This window comes from Helicoverpa zea, chromosome 16, assembly GCF_022581195.2.
Source record: "Helicoverpa zea isolate HzStark_Cry1AcR chromosome 16, ilHelZeax1.1, whole genome shotgun sequence".
NCBI classification, from domain to species: Eukaryota; Metazoa; Arthropoda; class Insecta; order Lepidoptera; family Noctuidae; genus Helicoverpa; species Helicoverpa zea.
This window is the reverse complement of record NC_061467.1, coordinates 7,208,309-7,228,583: the sequence shown is the minus strand read 5'-3', so window position 1 is coordinate 7,228,583 and position 20,275 is coordinate 7,208,309. Positions and strand designations below refer to the sequence as shown.

General features: G+C 34.8%; 2 protein-coding genes across 2 annotated transcripts; one reads left to right on the top strand and one right to left on the bottom strand.

Annotated features, from left to right (window-relative positions):
- Positions 1 to 76: 76 nt before the first annotated feature.
- LOC124637343 (serine protease persephone-like) lies at positions 77 to 10,222 on the bottom strand. The gene is made up of 10 exons (XM_047173711.1): positions 9,810 to 10,222; positions 9,366 to 9,444; positions 9,065 to 9,159; positions 8,939 to 8,983; positions 8,645 to 8,736; positions 6,180 to 6,289; positions 5,181 to 5,324; positions 4,554 to 4,669; positions 2,461 to 2,618; positions 77 to 259 (listed from the first exon to the last, which is right to left on the bottom strand). The coding sequence occupies exons 1-10, from the start codon at positions 9,871 to 9,873 to the stop codon at positions 95 to 97; spliced, it is 1,068 nt and encodes a 355-aa protein (XP_047029667.1). The 5' UTR covers positions 9,874 to 10,222; the 3' UTR covers positions 77 to 94.
- Positions 10,223 to 10,758: 536 nt separating this feature from the next.
- Positions 10,759 to 20,037, top strand: LOC124637341 (aryl hydrocarbon receptor nuclear translocator-like protein 2). The gene has a single exon (XM_047173708.1). The coding sequence runs from the start codon at positions 11,069 to 11,071 to the stop codon at positions 12,647 to 12,649; it is 1,581 nt and encodes a 526-aa protein (XP_047029664.1). The 5' UTR covers positions 10,759 to 11,068; the 3' UTR covers positions 12,650 to 20,037.
- Positions 20,038 to 20,275: the final 238 nt, after the last annotated feature.

Sequence of the window (20,275 nt, the reverse complement as noted above, 5' to 3'; positions counted from 1 at the left end):
TACAGGTATTTAGTTTCGCAAGTATTCAATTGAGTATTTAAACAATTCTGGCTAAGGACTAAATAAAAGTGCAATGTTTAAGTATAGTGTTTATTTAAGCGTTGGGCCACACGACGCTCTCGATCCAGTCGAGGTATCGGCTGACGCGCGTATACACGCCGGGCACGGGAGACCCGCAGCCGCGCCCGAATGACGTCACGCCCACCAGACGGTTCAGCCCGTCCGCTGTCGTACTCTGAAGGGGGCCCCCAGAGTCACCCTATACAAGAAACAAAATCTTTTCACACATTCACACCACATCTCCAATAGTTTTCACTGAATAGTAAAATAAATTGATAAAATACACTCTACATACTTAGTCCATAGAATTTCTGTGCGCGTTCGCGCAGCGGAATGATGTTGAATTTAAAGATTTTAATTATGCAGATAATTAGTGTAAGACGTGTAATTGTAAAAATCTAGACCCCAAACTGCATACTTTAAGAACTAAGACCTAATAAGTGTATTTTACGTTTATATTTTTATCTTTTAAACCCTACGACTTTTTCTAAATCTGTTTTTTAAACAAATATAAACAAATTCAAAACAACGTATGTAAAAAATCTACAGCTCTCTATGTAAGCGCTTGATATGAAAACTAGCTAATGACCAAACGTTCGCGTAGCGGAAACTTGAATTTCTCCGAAGTTTATGCATGCACTGATTTCATTCATACATAAATAATTATACTCAAATACACACTAATTTTTGGACACATCTCTTTTCTTCTAAAGTCTATGGATTTAAAAAAGTTCCGCCAGGACAACGTTCGCCCAGCGGAATCAGTTTTTGGTGAATTTCTCCACAATGGCTGCATACACAAATTTTTATTTACCATACACAATTATAGAACGTCTTACACTAATTATCTGCATAATTAAAATCTTTAAATTCAACAACATTCCGCTGCGCGAACGCACACGGAATTTCTTGCCGGTTCTTCTTCATGAGACCAACTATTTGTAACGGTGCAACTAGCTTGATGTTTCAAGAGTTTTTATAGACCTTATTGAAATAAAAAAATATTGACTTTGACATAAAATACGCTTTCTATTGTCGTATCACTTAAAAATGCTAGAAGAGATGTAAACCAAAACTCTCATTCCCCTTTATTTTTTGGTATTGCCTCGTGTTCCAAAGCTAATATATCAAGACTGCTAAGCCGCATTGGGTCATTGTTGCAAATAGTTTTTTTTTTATTTTAATTTACTGAGACTCCTCTCACTGCTACGGACACTTAAAGCGAACAATTTCAGTGCAATCATAAGATTTGGCAGAGATTCTGTAAAATGCGATTTTAGAATAAGTTTAAAAATCAATCTATCTTTTTACTCTTCACAAAACGACATTTATGTTTCTAAAATATATATTTTTTACTTCATCATAGAATAATACGCGTTTAATTTAAGCCGACCAATCACAACACACTTCACGAGAAAAAAGAGACACGTTGCAACTGAGACGTCAAAAATCACGAGTATGGGATGGGGAATCCCAGCGTCGGGCTCTTTTGCGGGAAACCCCGAATTATACATAGTGCTTAACTAGTGCTTGTGGAGGAATCCCCGAAAAGAAATGCATGTGCTTTAGATAGATAGATAATTCGTTATCGTACACCGATAAAAAACTAGTAGACGACTACAATAAGCGGTCTTCTCATAATTTTATGTTCTTTTTCGTTTTACATTGTTCTTAAAGTTGAGACACCGGGGTGTCACTCCAAAAAAGGTGAAACTTTATCCGGGCAACCCGATACTCGTTTGTAAGACTAGTTGACTACCAACTGCTGACAGCACGTGAAGCAACTACATGGGTCTCGCTCGAACGGTTTTAGCGGTGATGAAAAATGTTTTTCATTTTTTTTTCAAACTAATAATGCTGATTCTGAACACACATTTTTCTTTGCGCACTGCTTAAAAAAATATACTGTGGGGCCGTTCAAATATTACGTAAGCAGATTTATTACAATTATTTACCCCCATCCCCCTTGTCAGCAAAAGTAAGCAAAGCTTTTACCCCCTCCCCCCATGCTCACATAAACATTTTTCAATTAAAAGTGTATATTTTTTATATTATAATTATAATGTTATAGTATCCGAACAAAACAATACACTGACAGAAGAAATTTAGACAAGTGAACAGCGCGCGGTAATTCCCCGAATCGATTCTAAAGCGAGTGCCTAAACGTATGCGTGTATATTTGCGGGAGTCCCCGAAAATGCGTTTCGTTTTCAAGCATAGACAATGTGACGGTTGCCATTCGTGTAAAAAAGTAAATAACTATCGATGAAGTAATCATCATCTGGACTCCCCTAAACCCCATGTCATCCAAAATAAGCAAAACAAAGACCCCCCACGCCCCTATAGTGCTTACGTAATACTTGAACGGCCCCTGTATACCTATTACATAGACGTTATTACCTGACATGTATCTCTGATGCCCTGAGGGTCGCCGGCACACATCTGGTCTGGTGAGATGCCGTCGGGCAGTTTGCGCCAGTTCGTGTACGACTCGCCGCACTGACTCCGTCCTACGGTGGTCACATTCGCTTTCAGTAGCACGTTGCTTCTCGTGTCCCCTGAAATACAATAATTTCTTACGTTTTTATTAACAACATAAATGTAAACAAGTTTACTTTTACTTCAATTTTAATAAAAAGTGTTTTTTTTGTTTTGTATAATTTTCTAGTTTTAAATTCTATCATTATTTAGCGTATGTTGGTTAACCTATAATTGGCGACTGTGTTAAGTCCTAGTAATAACAGAAATTGTACTCTAAGCTTTATCTACACAGAAGCTGTTGGTAAACCCTTTAATAAATAAATAAACATATAGGTATAACATAGTGTGGACTCCACTCTGTGGAGTCTCGTGTTGGACGGGAACTTCTGGGCACAGGACGTGGTGTTCCGTCGCTTCCGCGGACAAGTGCCAGAGGACCGCACAGAGACATCGTGCATAGCTAGTGAAGTGTTACTAACATAGATTTAAGTTTTTATTTACTAACAGATTTTGTATAAAACATATATATGCTAGTTTTAAGGTAGGCCATTGATGCCTGAATGTAAAGTTTTAAATAAAAAATAGTCCAAGTTCACGGAAAGCATAAATATCCGTTCCGTCTGTTTACTTTGAAATGAACGTGAAAATTCGTAGTTTTATTGTTAAGTATTTATAATTCTTAATTTTGGTATTTATATACCATGTATAGTAATCATTAATCGTTATGGAGATAATGTTCTATTCGTATTACAAATCAACGATTAACAAAAGTTCCACAGCCGATTAGTCCCACGTAGAAAAAAAACGATTAATTCCGATTTTTAGTTGATTCACAACATATTCTTGAGTATATGAAACATAAAAAAAAATGCTCATGTGATTTTATAAATACATAGCTTTATGAAACACAGCACATTATTATTGAAATTAAAACAGATTTTAACTTTTTTACGACCAGGGGCCCGATTTTCCTAATTTTACTTAAGCGACATACGATTAACGTTCGGCTGAGATCCAATCCCGACTCAATTACGATTGAAGCGTATGTGGCATTCCGCGATTTTTTCTTTGAAATAAACATTTTTATCCTTTTCTGTCATTCGATAATCAATCATTTTGTCTGCAAATGATTTACGATTGCAATATGATTGTAGAGCAAACTACCGTATAGACCAAAATCAACAAAATAGCAGACCAATCGCAAACCAATCGAATGTCGTTGGAATACGATTGGTCTTATATTAGTAGCAGAATGCCCGATATGGTTAAAACTGCTATTGCGATCATATTGCGATTCAATTTCTATTCGATTTTGACATTATTAACTTAGGAGAATCGGGCCCCAGGCTTTGCTCCTATCCTACCGTAATTGCTACTACAGTATCGCCGTACACCCCAACATTCAAAATTTCTAATTTCTAAGTCATAATGCAAGTCCTCATTACTTCAATTATGTATAACAATAACCAGAAGACTTATATAAAAGATAAAACAACTTTGTATGACGTCATCTTATTTATTACCCATGACGTGATTATTTCCTCGTGAAGTCATTATAAACGGATTCCACTATATTTTCCGTTCGGTTTTTTCGGCAATTCAATGGCGTTGTCGGTGTGAGACAACCGCAAGCTAAGGTATGTTGACGTAACGCGAGAAGGTAGAATCGAGAGTATACTCGGTAAACTTCGTTAGTGTGAAAAAGCCATTATGCTGTCTCTTAGCGGTATTTCCAATGTACAGACGCCAGCAGGTCAACTCGAATCTGTAAAATTTTACTAATCGAACATTAACCTTCCATTATAGTGATAAGGTTGAAAATCTATTGAAGAGAAATTTAACAGATTGCAGTAGGTTGATCAACTGTCGTCTGTTCTTTGAATAAAAGTATAGATAAAAAAAAAAACAACATTTTGATAATGGCATGTCCCATTAAATTATGATTTTCCTTCAACCTTTCCATTTTAGAGGCAAACATTGTAACCAATTATATTATAATAAACTATACGTACGTGTGTTACTAGTTTTTCCCCATCCAGTTATTGTAAGCGGTGTGGTGGGATCCCTATCATTTGTTTCTAAACACACAGCATTCAAATTACTGGTGAACTGTAGAGGTCTCTCCAATCTACAAGTAAAAAACATAGGTAAGTAAAAAGTGTCAAAAGTTAAAATAAAAACCATGAACAACTTGACGTGACCATATGCCTACTAATCTGAAACAATTAAAAAATGAGAGAGTTTACTAACTTAGTTTTCAGAGTAAAACGGCTAAATCTCTCTCTAAGTTAGTGAGGCTCCATTTATAGCCATTAGGTATGCTCCAAGATTTACGTATTCAGCCCTAAAATTATGCGAGACTGAAATAATTTGGTATGTAGTAGGTAAGTCTGTGTAGGGATTCATATACCATTGCAACTTTTTAAGATAGTATGTACTTTCTAAGTAAATAGGTACCTATATCTTGGACACCAATGGCTGATTGAAAAACTGAAAGGTTTGAAATCACCAACCAGCATAGAGTAAGTGATTAATGCTTAATCCTTCTCTGTGTGAGGGCCGTGAGTGGAGGCTTGTGGCCAGCAGTGGGCAGATAAAAAGGCTGATGATGAGGTCCGCAAGTAGAAGTTTGTACGTACCTGAGCAACGCCAAATCATGATATTTCTCCCGTCTTGTGTACCTCGGGTTCAATATGATCTCCGCTATTCTATCATCAGTTTCTGGGTTGAACTGTTTGCCACCAATTTCTATTACACCACCGCGAATAACTGTCGGCTGTATCCTATAATACAAAAGCTACTTTTAAAGTAATTTATTAGTCTTTGACCTTTTCTTAACATGCTTATATTAGCTTCACTTGTAACTATGTATGTAAGAAAATCTTGGAATCATAATTTGACCCACTTCCCGGTCTTCGAATAGGATCTTTTTTTTATTGGAAGTTTACGCATTGCTTCCTTTATCCATCATCTCGTTTCTTTCTATCATCCGTGACTTTCATTCGGACTGGATTATTATTGACGGACCTAAGAAACCTACAACTCCATTTGAATGGGCAGTTAACTAGAGGTGAACTAGGTATCTAGAAATGTATTTTAATTTAAAACTCAGTTAAAAATATAATACGGCTAGTGACTAACCCCCTTACTTATAAAAATCTCAAATCACCCTCTAAGCAACATTTTAACTAATTACTACTTAAAGCCTTAAGTAGTGATTAAATGTTAGTTAAGACATGCTTAAGCAACATTTATGAGTAAGAATTTTCTTAAACAGCCCTTAAGTATTACTTAATATTTAATTCACTTTTATAAATAAGGCTGTTAATCAATTGAATCATTATTTTCAGCAGTAATTTATTTGTTTAGTATGAATTTGTGTAAAAAGTGCTATCAAGAGTGTTTGCCTCTTGTTAAGTGCCTACTCTAATGTAGTTCATGTATCTCGCTCAAGTGTGATTTTACATTAAACGTAATTTATCTTTATCACAAATTCAGATACGAAGCGGTAGGTATACCATTATTCCTGAAAAAAATCGGCTTCTACTAAGAAAAATTTCGTTACATTTCTACTGGAGAAGACAAGTCAGGTATTTTTTCGAGAGCTTTACATACGGAAAATAGGGACGAAATATTACCTATCCAAGGTGTCCACGCAATGTGCGGCGCTCAGGACATACCTCCGTGACAACACAGACCCACCGCAATCGAACTCGTAGCCGTCTCCACGATCGTATCCAAGAGCTACCTGGAATTCAAAATGTCTTTGTTATAAAAACAAACAAGTACTAAAAATCCCAACTTAGGTATGCCTGTCGAGTTACAATTTTATTGGGTTAGTATCGGAGGTACCCGAACCCCGAGGTTTCCGTATTATACTAGCGAATCGCCCGCGGATTCGCCCGCGTCGAGCTCGGTTATATCGCGATTTCAAGAGAACTCTTCAAAAGTCCGGGATAAAAACTATCCTATCTTCTTTCTCAAGGTCAACTCTATCTCTGAACCAAATTTTGTTAAATTAGTCCAGTGGTTTAGAAGTGAAAGCGTAACAGACAGACAGTTACTTTCGCATTTATAATATTAGCAGGGTTTGACAAAGATATTTAAGTCAGTTTTGGGTTGTTCTGGTACGGGAACCACAGAGATCGGGTGCCTGCGGTACCAAACCATGTTTTCCGATTTTTCTTTATACTAATAAGTAGACCATTAATTTCAGGTATAAGTAGAGGCATACACGTTACAATATATAACTACCTACAAATTACTACCGCCTTCTTCAAGTAGCAAAGATTTCATTCTTTGTTTTTCGACAAACCTAATAAAATGGGTAAATATAGGTAGGTATTGAAAACGAGGATTTATAAACAATAACAGAGGTCTAGTGCGAATTGACTCGCGCACAAGTGTATCGCACCATGAACTTTGACACAGAGATGATAAAAGATCATTCGGACTAGCAATAATATCCAGCGACTGCATTGGTAGAATAAACTGTTATCTATACTAATATTATAAAGCTGAAGAGTTTGTTTGTTTGATTGAACGCGCTAATCTCAGGAACTACTGGTCCGATTTGAAAATTTCTTTCAGTGTTAGATAGCCCATTTATCGAGGAAGGCTATAGGCTACTTTTTATCCCGGTACGGGAAGTAGTTCCCACGGGATGCGGGTGAAACCGCTGGCAGAAGCTAGTAACAAATAGTTTGTAATACTATACTAGCCACCGCCCGCGGTTTTGCCTGTGTGTTGGCAACTAACTTCGCGCATCCGGTTACAAAGACTGTCCTCTTTCAGACTCTAAACTTTTTGAACTCTGAACTCTTCCCTTCACTATGGGATTGTTTTCATAAACATTTAAAAACACTTAAGAAGTCCATACCTACCTAACAAACTCGACACTATAATGTCTTTCTTATGTATGGGTATGTAGGTATTAAAAGTACCTAGGTACTGTAAGAAATAACGAATACCTATATTATATCATCATATGTTGTTTTTACGGTAAGTTAAGTTTAGGTCTAAAAAAATCTTTAAACACGAATTTGCTATTAAAGGAGCAATAATTGGTTGCTGTATCTGAATAACATTACGAGCGATGCTCAGATCATGTTTGAAGTAGTTATACAAAAAAGGAGGAAAAATAAGAAAAAAAACCCGGCCAAGTGCGAGTCGGACGCGCGCACGAAGATCCGTACCACTGTCTACAAAACGATAAAAAAAAAACACGTTTCATGTTTTTTTTTACTTTTTACGTTAACATTGTTATTGTTAACGAACCGGAGAGGTACGTAAATAATAACGTGGGTATCGACCACGGGGAGTTGAGAAAAAAATATATACCTATCATCACAAACATATTGGTTTATAGTTGATTCATTCTTTCATTAGCACTTCACTGCAATTAAAATTTAATGAAGTAACCAATTTGAGTCACTTTAATTCACATAAAATAAGGCGGCCAACCGTCCCGCATTCTGCGGGACCGTCCCGCAATGCTTGACGAAATCCCGTTTTGAAATGATTAGTAAAATAGTCCCGCAAAACGTTGTATGCGTCCCGCATGTCCCGCATCCCTACTTTTCTACCACGCTTCTACACAACACCCACCTGCGCACACGCTCAACAGTGCAGGAACACAGATTACCTATAATATAATCTCGTTCTCTTTATTTCTACTGAATTCGTGAGGCCTAATGATTTTGAAAATAAGACATTAGTGCACGCTGTGACACGATATTGATAGGTTAAATTATAGCTTTTTGCTTACGATTTTTATTTTATCAGTTCCGTCCGATCATTTTTCAATGTCCCCCCCTCCCCCCCTTTTCACGAAAGGTTAAGTCCCGCATTCAGTTTTCGGAAAGTTGGCCGCCTTAACATAAAACAGCTGTCATTTAAAAATCCAGAATATTAGTACAACTATAGAGCTCTAATGTTGTTTTCTTTATTTACTTTAGATGAAAACTGGATTTTGAATTCACAATGAAATATCTTGTTATTGCAAATAACAGGTTATTTCCCTAATCAACTAATTTGAACAGAAGATTAAAATGCTATGCAACATTATTTTATTACCAAAGGCTAAACAAAAAAAATATGTTACCATATGTGGAAATTCCCCCAGAGACGCTGCCTCACCTCCCAAGATATGCAGGTCCAAAGGAGGTATACTTGATTGAATAATTTTTTGGCATTCTAAAACATGTAATTATATATGAATGTTTGAAAAAACACCTCTAGTTACTAATACTACACAGTCATTTCACACTATAAAGAATTATGTTCTTATCTCTTTCAAATTGCTTACCAAGAAAACTACTTATTGGCTATCTGCAGTACATAGACTCTAGAACTTCTAGAAGTCTGGGGAAAGTTTAAAAATGTATAGGACTTTTACCTCTATCTGCTATTCTCTCTGCCTTCATTCTTGTTTCATCTCCAACTAAAAAAGATATTAGAAAATAATTAAAATACCTACTTAGCTTCCAACAACATAACTACTCATAATTTTTGCAAATCTTACCAAATTTATTAGTAGTGACGGGACAACAGACCACTTCATCAAATCCACTAAAACCACATCTTTTAAAAAGATGAAATTGCTTGTTTTTTATTGCTCTGAAAACAAGTTTAAAATATATCAGTCAGCGCAATTCAAATTGTATTAACAGAATATGCAAAATATCTTGGACAAATACAACAAATGAACTAGTTTATGAAAGTCATAAAGTTATTAAAAGTTTATTGTCCATTCTAATAGTAGCTTTAAAGAAAAATAATGGAATGAACCACTCCATAAAATACTAAATATTGTTATCACTTACATGCGAGCTGCCTCACAGTCGGAAACGGTAGTACATTTACCTTCTGATATTGGCTCATTTGTCATACAGCTCTCGCCAACTACATTCAAAAACATAAATATTTGTCACCATGAAATCAATTTACACCTCATTAAAAATATAATTGAACACTATTTGTATTAAGCCTTGTAATTTCAAGTAGGTAGCAATAATTTGCTTTCTTCAGCAATTTTGTGATATGTATTTAAATATGTTTAAATATTTTCATACTTGACATGACGTAAAGTTAATTATACTGATAAAGAAACAGTTATCAGAAAGTCATTTAACACACATCAAAGCTTAAAATTGAGACTTAAATGATGCATTTATGTACGTAAAAATCTAAATGAAGCATAAAATTCATACGAGCTGCACTCAAAGCAAACAAAAAAATATTTAAACTTTAATAAGTGAAAATCTTACCATCTTCTGATATTACAGAATGTAATAATATTATATTTAAGAGTAGGAATCGTATTAACCACATATTCAGCTAGATGAATTAATACTTTTTACACCAAAGCCGCCTTTTCCTTCTCAGAGGCACTAAACTCTTCAAACTTCTTCAAAACCGGTTTAATATTTTCAAATAAAACTTTTCCTCTTAGGATAAACAGTCTTTATAAAAAGTTTCTAAACACTAAATTGACCTAAACTTTAAGAGGCATTCGTTCTTAATAAATAATTGGCACATCACTAAATAAAAATAAATACTTTTATACTTTCAAATAAAACCGGTGAAACGTGAAGTTATAAAACTATGCAATGCAGTGGCTTAGTACCTGGACTCAGACTACGAATGCCATTGACTGCTGCCGCCACAAAAACAAGTTTAACTTTTTTGCTGTCACTTTGACATTTATTATCAAAACAAAGCAAAAAGTGGCAATACTATTTGTGCACTGGATGGATGTGTCAGTATGAAGATGGTATGAAGGGATAATGATAATGCATTGACATATGTGATAATGTAAACCTATATTATGTACCTGTAATGATAGCTGTGTTTGTTATACATAAATATTTAAAAAATGCCAACCTATAAGGTGCTTGACATACCGATTTTATAATAATAAGGATGCACTGCGCAGATATTATACGGTATAAGCTCCATTTTGTGACAGTGAGGGGCAGCCTAGACGATCAATAAAATTGCTCAATATAATATTAAATGTTTAATTTTTTGTTAGGTTAAAGTAGTTAGAATTATTTATTTAATATTCTAAAATGTATGTAAAAATGAATAAATAATTTTCATTTAGTCAATTATCTGCTAAGATTTAGTCGATATTCACTGATGAAGTTAGTGGGCAGCACTATTATAGATTAATAAACTTGCAACACTGTTTTCATGCGGGAAATGTCAAATTCAGAAATATAATACGGCAATAGTAACACTGCGCTAGCCGCTGATTGATAGTCGGCAATCCAAGTTCAATTGAATCATACCTGAAGTCTGAAATTAAACAAATACTTTGAAGTGTGTGCATTTAGAAAAACTTGTTGTTCTGATGTGCTGTGGTTGTGTTTTGCTCCTATTCTAACGGTTATGCGATAAAATCCTGAACAGCATGGTTTTTGGTGTATATTTACGGTTTTACTACGTACCTACGTAAGGTTATTGGATTGTAATGATACCAACAAGTACATAGTTAGCGTGCAGCAGTATCGGTCACGGGAAAATGACATCTTCAGGCGGAGCAAGTACGCATCTCGGGATGCATTCGGCGATGGCGAGCCAAATAGGCCTCGGGGCCCCTCCGAATGAGTTCGGTTTATCGGTGGGTGTGCCAGCCCCGACTATGGGTTATGATATCCAAGCCACTCACAGCGGTGATTCCTCTTCTGATTCACATTCTCCAGGTATGCCCACTGCTAAAGCTAGCGACCGAGAATCCCGTATCATTGCAGAAAAACAACGGCGGAGCCAATACAACTCTCAAATTGGTTTAATTATGTCTTTGTTGTCCGATATAGTGCACTCGCAACGCAAAGTTGATAAGACGAGTGTGTTGAGACTTGCCGCTAATAAACTCCGCAATGAGCATGTGTTTGGTGATACAATTAAATGTGGACACATAGAAACTTGGTCCTCTTCATTCTTAAAGTTTTTCGATCTGTTTGGCGGGATTATGTTTGGTGTCACGTGTCGCGGACGTTTGTTTATCGTATCGCCGAACGTGCAAGAGAAGCTGGGTTATTGTCACATAGATCTACTTGGCCAAGACATGTACCACTATGTTCACCCAGATGACAAGGAAACCCTCCGCCACCATATTTACCCTCAAGAGCTACAGACTAGCTGTGACAGCAGGCTCTTTGAACATCATCATAATTTCCATATCCGCATGATGAGGGCCGGTGCCCGCTCAGACCCGGCTAGATATGAGAGGTGCCGCATAGATGGCATTCTAAGGCGTTCTGATAAAGCCACATCAAATGGTGTTCAGGATGAGCAAATTATAAGAAGGCAAAGAGTAAGAACTAATAGAACATTTTCATCCAGTGGGAATGATGTTGTTTTTATTGGTATGATTCATGTTCTATCCAGTGCAATGCCACCTCGAATTCTACCCCCTACAGCCTATTCAGAATACTGGACGAGACATTTGATTGATGGTCGTATTGTTCAGTGTGACCAGAGTATATCATTAGCAATTGGCTACATGACAGAAGAAGTTACTGGAACATCTGCTTTCGTCTTCATGCACAAAGATGATGTCCGCTGGGTAATTTGTGTATTACGACAAATGTATGATGAGAGCCGGGAGTTTGGTGAGTCTTATTACAGACTGATGACACGATCTGGCCACTTCATATATATGAGAACACGAGGGTTCCTTGAAATTGATAGAGCAACAAAAAAAGTTCAAAGTTTTGTATGTGTCAATAGTGTTATTGGTGAAGATTATGGATGTCGAATGATGGACGAAATGAAAAGAAAATATTCAGTAATTATTGATGTAGATAAACAACAAACTGAACCGCCTCCCATTGATGATGCTCCCGTGGAACATCCTAAACGCTTAGAGCGTATTGTAATGCACCTGGTGGAACCATCGGTGAATGAGAACATTGATGAGCTGCAACTTGTTCCACCTTCAAAAGAAAATATAATTTCTGCAATTCAAAATAGTGAAAAAGTTGTTCAAGAAACTGGAGTGAGATTTGATTCAAGGAAGAGGCGAAAGGTGGACTGTGATGACAATAGTGAATATTTAAAAAGACATAGTGGGTTGCAAGATGTTAATGTTGATCTGTAACTTTTGAATAAGCTTTGTGATGTCTGTTCCTAAGATTGTTAGTTAAGTTTCCAAAATGGTTAATATTACGTAAGTAGTTGGTATATTTGACCAAATGTTTCAGAATTAAACATTTATAATGTAGTTCTAATTGTAAGCAAACAAAACTGGACTGTGTGTATAGAGTCCCACTGTGTGGGCAGACTTCATTGACAAAAGGATATTCAGAATTCCTGAATGACTGTGCCTCCCTTATCAAACCCCTTTACTGAACCAAGAAAACTTTAGGACTGAGTGTAGTAGCTATGCTTTATCATTTGCCTAAATCCTGTATTGATAAGTACATTAATATTTCATGTAATTGACTGGAGATGATGCTTGTGAAGTAGATAATCTCATCTGTTTTTTTATTTGTATACATACCTGCATATAAATCGTAAATTGAATGCATTCATTTTTTACTGGTTATTCAGGTTTTTCCTGTAGGTACTTAATAAGAAATGTAATTGATTTTCTCAAAAAGATGTCAAGGTATGGGATTATTTTAATATAAATTGATTTTTTAATATAAATTGATTTTTTAATAAGTAAATGGCTTTATAATTTCAACACAGTTCTTAATAATTCAGATTCAGACTTATTTGTTAGACAAGAGCTGCTCAAAAGAGGTTTCATTTGCAAAATGTTGCATGAACCAATGTCTGGCTGTAATGATTTCAGCTTAAATGAAATTCAAATTAGAATTTTCAACTCATTAACTTCTAAAATATAAAGATGCTTCATATCATATTTAACAGCCGAAATTAACCAGAACCATGTACGACATTGTCAATACGAAAAAATCACGGAGGGACCATGTCGGGATAAAGCTCAATTAGTTATTGTTTAGGAATTATTATAAGAAAAGCACTGATCACGGTTAAAATGTCTGCAGCACTACAAACGTATTTTACGTACTTCGCGTATTTTTCTCATTCTGCAAAACTAAACGGATTGTTACAATTGTCGTTACAATAGCTCGATATCAGAAAATTCAATAACAATACTCTCCCGTTGTATTGATAAACTTTCATTTCTACGTTTATAATGGGTCAAAATAGGTCTCATTTCAAAGTTTCGCGAAGAAATTGCTTTTAATTTTTCTAAATAAATATACATATAAAATTGCACGTGACTGTAAGTTATATTTTTCTCTCTGACACTCACGGGAGTTCGTGCTTATTACTTTAGAATACACCGTCCTTGAAATTTATTCAAAAATTAGTGTGAATCCGGAAAAGAGTAGGTCCTATCTATAGAAATGCTAGACATAACAAACTTTGAGTTGTTATTTTTATATTCAATCGTGGTTATGCCCCTGCTTTCACAAGTACATATATCTAATCAATTAAACATTGATAGTAGAGTAGGTTACATATAAATAGTATTTTTCCTTGTCTAGGGAATGTTTTACTTGTTTACATCGGCTTACCACGGTTATGTTGTAGATTGATATTGCGTGTAACTGTGCACTGAGCGACGATCGTGTAACTACTGCAGTACGATCAATAAGGGTAATTGATGATTTGCAGCACACCAGAAAAAAACAAAAAGCTGTCATTTAAAAAGTAAAAAATAATTCTTCAGTATTCACCTACAAGATATTGTTAATCTTAGCAGTACCGCGACATAAAGGGCCCTCTATCATTTTAGGCTTTAAATGTTAGGAGTTCCCTATCGCTGTGTTAACAAATGGCTAATAACTTTAAAACAGCTGAGCCAATTTTAATGACAAATACCGCTTTAAACCGCTGAAACTGCAACTTTTATCTAAAAAACTACATCCAAATCAGTTCATCCCTTTAAGAGCTACTGTACCTTCCACAGGCAAACAGACACAATGGTCAAACTTTAACACCCCTATATTTTGCGTTGGGGACTATAATTACACTTAAACGAGATTGATACGCACGTAATATATGAAAATTATTAATTACCTGCACTTGTGCCAACAGCCGTGCAGTGTTCCGTGAGAATCCACTTGGAGTCCGATCGATGACTAATATCGCTGGTCAAGCACAACTTTGAACGTCCTCGTCGACTACAGTTTCATGGAAAAGCCGCTCTGCAAAACACATTGCCACAAGTATAACACTACCATATATTTTTATAAGACTAAGAACAATCCACATCAAATCAGCAGCGATGAATATATTCCATAAATGCAATTGCTGTTTACTTGCACATTTCATTGCTAAACTTGAAGTTCATTTCATGATAATTTCTGTAAATTGCTAATCCTTTGCTGTGCGATAGGAAACCACATTTGCTTGCTACTTATTTAAAAGGAGTGTAAGCTTTTGCGAAAATAAAGCAAATTTTAATGAGCCTCGGCCTTGTTATAATATGTTGTTTTAGTAAGACGGTGCAATAAGTTTTTATTTATTACTTTTATTTACTTGTGCCAAAGCCACGAATATTAACTACTTTGTAATAAAGTAGGTAGTAATACCGATTTATTAATAAAAAAATGTAAGAACAGTATGCTGTTTGTATGGATAAACATTTTTTGGCTTCCACATTTTTGTATGTGGTGTTGCCTGGTTAAAAATGCTTAATACAATAGTCAATTAAAATGCCTACAAAAGAACTTGAGCGCTTTAAAATTAGCCGATTTTTAGCTCGGTTTTTCTTCATGGACTAGCTTAAAATCTGACAACTACCAATTCAGGCGATAATCGCCTGATTCCATTTAACGAAAAAGTTTAATTGCCGAATAATATCAGATATTGTATTTTGTATCGACACGAGAAAGTTTGAAGTGGCACCGATCAGTTTTTGTGAATAAGGGAAATAATTTTCGAGGCACTGACAGCTTTTATTCTATTGAAAAAAAAAATAACGAAAAAGGATTTTAAGAAATTACCTATTAATATCGGATTGGCATATTGTTATTGTTACGATAATTCCATCAAAGCACATTACAATTTTTTTTAAGGCACCTAAACATTATAACATCTTCAATATGAAATTTGATGAATGAAGATGATCAATTAATTTGTGATCTAATATTTTCGATAAAAATATCAGCCGACAATATTACAAATAAGACTTAAAGGAAACGAATTACTTACAGCCAATTTAACAATAGGTACCTAACGTAAAAATAAATAAAACCGTGACTGACTTGTTTAGGAGATGGAATAGAATTGCATCGAGAGTCGATTGATGGAAAAAACGGCTTTTCCCATCTATTTTAGTGCAAGATTATTTTATTACCAAGTTTTTAGGATTAATGAATGACTACACCAATGATGGTCTGGTGAATCGTATCAAATATTCAATTTCTTGTGCAGAAATAGGTAAATATCAAGTTTTGATTTTACCTATTAAAATATCAAGTTTTGTAAAAAACGTGACGATTGGCCCTTTAAATACCGCAGTTATTGTAAAGCTCTGAACGAATTCGATATTACTATAGTCCAAATTTAGTTGACTTTCTCTTATAATAAAACAGTAAAAATAATAATATAATGTCGGGATACCTTTTTCACACACGGTCGGTTAGCCCCATGGTAAGTTATTTATTAACTTGTGTTATGGGTGCTAACACAACTGATAAACTACATATAGCTACATATATACATATTTATAAATACATATCATAACACCCACGACCACGGCCAACAAGCATGCTCATCACACAAATGTCGACCGAACCGGGAATCGAACCCGAAAATCTATTATAAAATTCCTGTTTCACTGTTTTTATACGCTACACAGAAACTCCATGGCAAACATATTTTTCTTTATATTTCTTCGTCTGATAACGTGTCAGGGTATTAGTACTGGATAGGGAAAGTAAGTAGCCATCGCATCGACCAGGCTAAGTTTACATAATTATGAAGATAAATTGACGGGGTGCGGGTCGATAGAGGGCTGATTACTAACTAACCGAGTATGTATTCAAAAGAAACTGATGTAATGAAAGGTAACGTGAATGTTTGTAAATTGGCAATCACATTGTGTACAGCTTGGCAAAAAAGAGTGTGGAATAAATGAGGTCAGCAGTATCGCACCTGTGGCAACCCGGAATACTACGACTCACAGATTTTGATATTTGTTATTTTTGGAGATATTCAATCCTAAGTAGGCGATGTCCCTTGGACACTTCAATGTCCAGTATTAACGATGTTAACAATTTTTATTTGATTTTGATTTTTAGTTCCAACTGTCACCGCGTCAGACTCTTTTTTGCCAAGCTGTATTTAGGTACACTTTTTTTTGTGACATAACGAGAGAAAATTGAAAAATTGAGGTGTCACTAGATAGTTCTTGATTCTTTGAAAGAGACCGGTCATGTAGGTATATACATAATAGTTATGGTGGTTTATGGGCACAGGCTATTATGAGACTAGACCCTTGCGGGGTATTATAAAAAGAAGACTTGTCGCGAAAATTACAAATAATGTGAAAAAATAGTAAAAGGGCGATCAAAATATTCTCATTAATGTGAATGTTACGTGTTTATACAAAAATGGACCCGGACTGCAATTGATTCCTTATTATATTTGATTTTAATTGAAAACTTCTGAGCAATTTAATTAAAAGTTATTGGTAAAAAATAACGACAAAACGTATTTCAAATTGCACAAGTGTTTAGTAGAAAGCAGCTGTGTAAAGAGGATTGTGTTAGTTTTTACACTGTTCGGAATATTGATAGGGTAGTAGGTACAAAATACAAATATGTATAAAGTTTTTAGTTTCATACATGTTTTCATATTAAACTAATTTTCCTAACTCTTCTGCAAACTGAACAGGATATATTTTTAAAGCACAAGTAATCACCGCTCTAGTACATATAATCGTTACCGATGAGGGTTCAAAAAATGGCTTAATATTGTTCTTCAATTATTTCCGAAATGAAAAATAATGAATTATAATGTTAAATTAATGAAATCCAGAGGATTTATCTAGTAGTATCTGCAACTCCCACTCCCTAACTTGTAGGTGTTTCCATTACCTACGGTCAAATTACAACGGTAGTTGTAACACTGTTGTCATTTCATAAACTAGTGATAATATCTGTTGTATTCACATTTTGAAATATTGTACCCCATTTGCTTATGAGATAAAAACACTATAGTACTAATTTAATCAAATGTACAGTTCGAGTTTGTGTCACATGCATTGTATACTATATTATGTTTAGAGATAAGCATGTTCCATAGCTCACAGAAAAAAGGGAAAGTTGTATTATCATCTAGTAGAAGTAATTTTGTCTATACGTAATACTTTAAGCTAATTTCAACTATCTTTTAAATGAACGAGAACGACGTTACATTAATTAGTAGTAGCTTATCAACATGGTTTTGCTAAGAATGTTGTATGTTTTTCCATTTCTCTGCAATTAAATATTGTTCCTAAGTGTCTTTCATGAATTCTATTTTATCTATTGTAAAATAAACTCCAAAGATAACGAACGTTTTTCAAACGTTTACCACTGTTGTTAAGCGAAGTTAGCGAGGTAGTTATTTCCAAATGTATGTTATACATAGACTTACATAGTTCACCGCCGGTTGTAGCATTTTTGATTAAACGGGAGTTAACAAGTGAGTGATTGATTGAATGAATTACCGTAGTATCATCGTCCAAGGCCAAGTTTATACTACAAACCTGGGTACGTACATAATAAGTGTAGGTGTATTTGTATTGAAATATGACGTGACTCAACTTGAAGTAGCACTCATTTGATTGCAGATAGTTTATACTAAAGCTTATGCATAAATATAAATAGGTCACTAATGTGTTTGTTTACTAAAGTTTTAGCTATACATGGATGATTGGGTTTGTGTGAGTACTTTGGGAATGTATTTGATATTATTATTTTTTCTGACTTTTAGAGTACCTTACTATGTGAGTTTGTATGCATAGATAGAACCCTGCCCTACAATGATGCGCCAAAGTTGTTGTCGATACCGTTGCCAGAATGGGATGTTACTGTCTTCGTGGGGAGACCTATGTCGTTTGGAGCTTGTAGCTCCTCACTTCTATTAAGTAAATAAGTATATGCCATAATGACGCGTCATCGTAAATTTCCCGGTCACTTAGCGTTGTAATTATTTAGAATGCACATAAATTGAACTCTGTCTGATTTATCATGTAAGTGTACCTACCGGGTTCTTTTTGTAAACTGTGTTTAAAAAGTAATGTAAGTCTGAATTTTTACAAGTATGCAACTGTGTAGACTAATAATACATGTTAGCAGTGTATTGAATTTATCTAAAAAATCAATGGCCTCTAACTTATACACCGTCTATGAATATTATAAAGTAGATTGTTGAATTAATATATATTTATTATGTATGAGGTTTCAGGGGCACTCTCGTCTGATTTATAAAAATAATATTTCTTGTACAGTGGTGTTTAGCTATGTAGTATGATGTAAATAAATGTTGTTGTCAAATTATATCTTGCGTAATATAGGTTAGTGTTAATTGACCATTAAGAGAAAAGTTACAAAAATGACCGTTTAAACTAGACTCGGCGCTATGTTTAATAACTAGTTAAACTCCATATTCCAATGAAATGCTTTATTCAGTAACCTTCAGTGATTGCAATGTACATACATTATCAGTTTTAATTAAGTATTGACTTCCTGTTTGTTACTTTTTTATTCCCAGATTATAAGTTTTATGTTCACGTAAGGCAGTAGGTAAACTAGATAGTTTCAGGAGATAGATATCTACCAGAGTAGAAAATTACCGGATGTGTCAATGTGTTATTGATTTTCTATTGTCTGATTACTGGCATGCGAGCGATTATATAATGCATGATTTATTAAAATTAATATTGTAAAATAGTGATCGGTGGGATTGAAGAATCTTACTAAACTGAACATTTAGCTTACATGTCACTGAGTCCATTTGTATTGCAATATTCAGCATCAATGTTAATATTGTTGAGGTTGCTTTTGGGGTTGTTTTTGTAAATAAATTATTATCCTAGGTTAGACTTAAAATGAATGGTTAAAGGGTTGTGACACACTAGATAGAAGGATTTATCGGCAATTTTGAATAATGTCATGAATGTACTTTGAAACGAATTATTCAGACTTACGTATGTTAAGAAAAATATATATATTTGTCTGTGCTTTGATCTGAAATTGCATCCCGAGTATTGTAGTTGAATTTATTGATTGTAAATATATTTGATGATGAAAACGGTAGCTACTGATAAATCTGTTGTCTTCATACGCGCTACAATTTATATTTAAATTCGATTGTAGTGATTATCACTGTGTGTATGTAAGTTGAACAAAATTCTTGTGACGGGGCGCATTTTACATTGAAAATTCTTTACTTGTGTGTAAGAATAAATTAATGTTACATTGATATTATTTGATGTAATAAAAAAAAAAACTAAATTAAGAGGTGTTTCCTTTACAAGTACGGAAAAAATCCTGAAAACCATATTCACAGAGGGGTTCTACTTCTCATTCCACAAACAGTGTGGTGCACAATATTATACTACATATATGTAGGTATATCCGTGTAGTCTGGCGTATCCCTGCTAGTCGGCCGATATCGATCAGCCAACTGGCCAATTTTAGCTAGTTCGTTGCTGGCAGTTGAATTAAGATTGAAAAACAGGGTAGACGATGGCGCT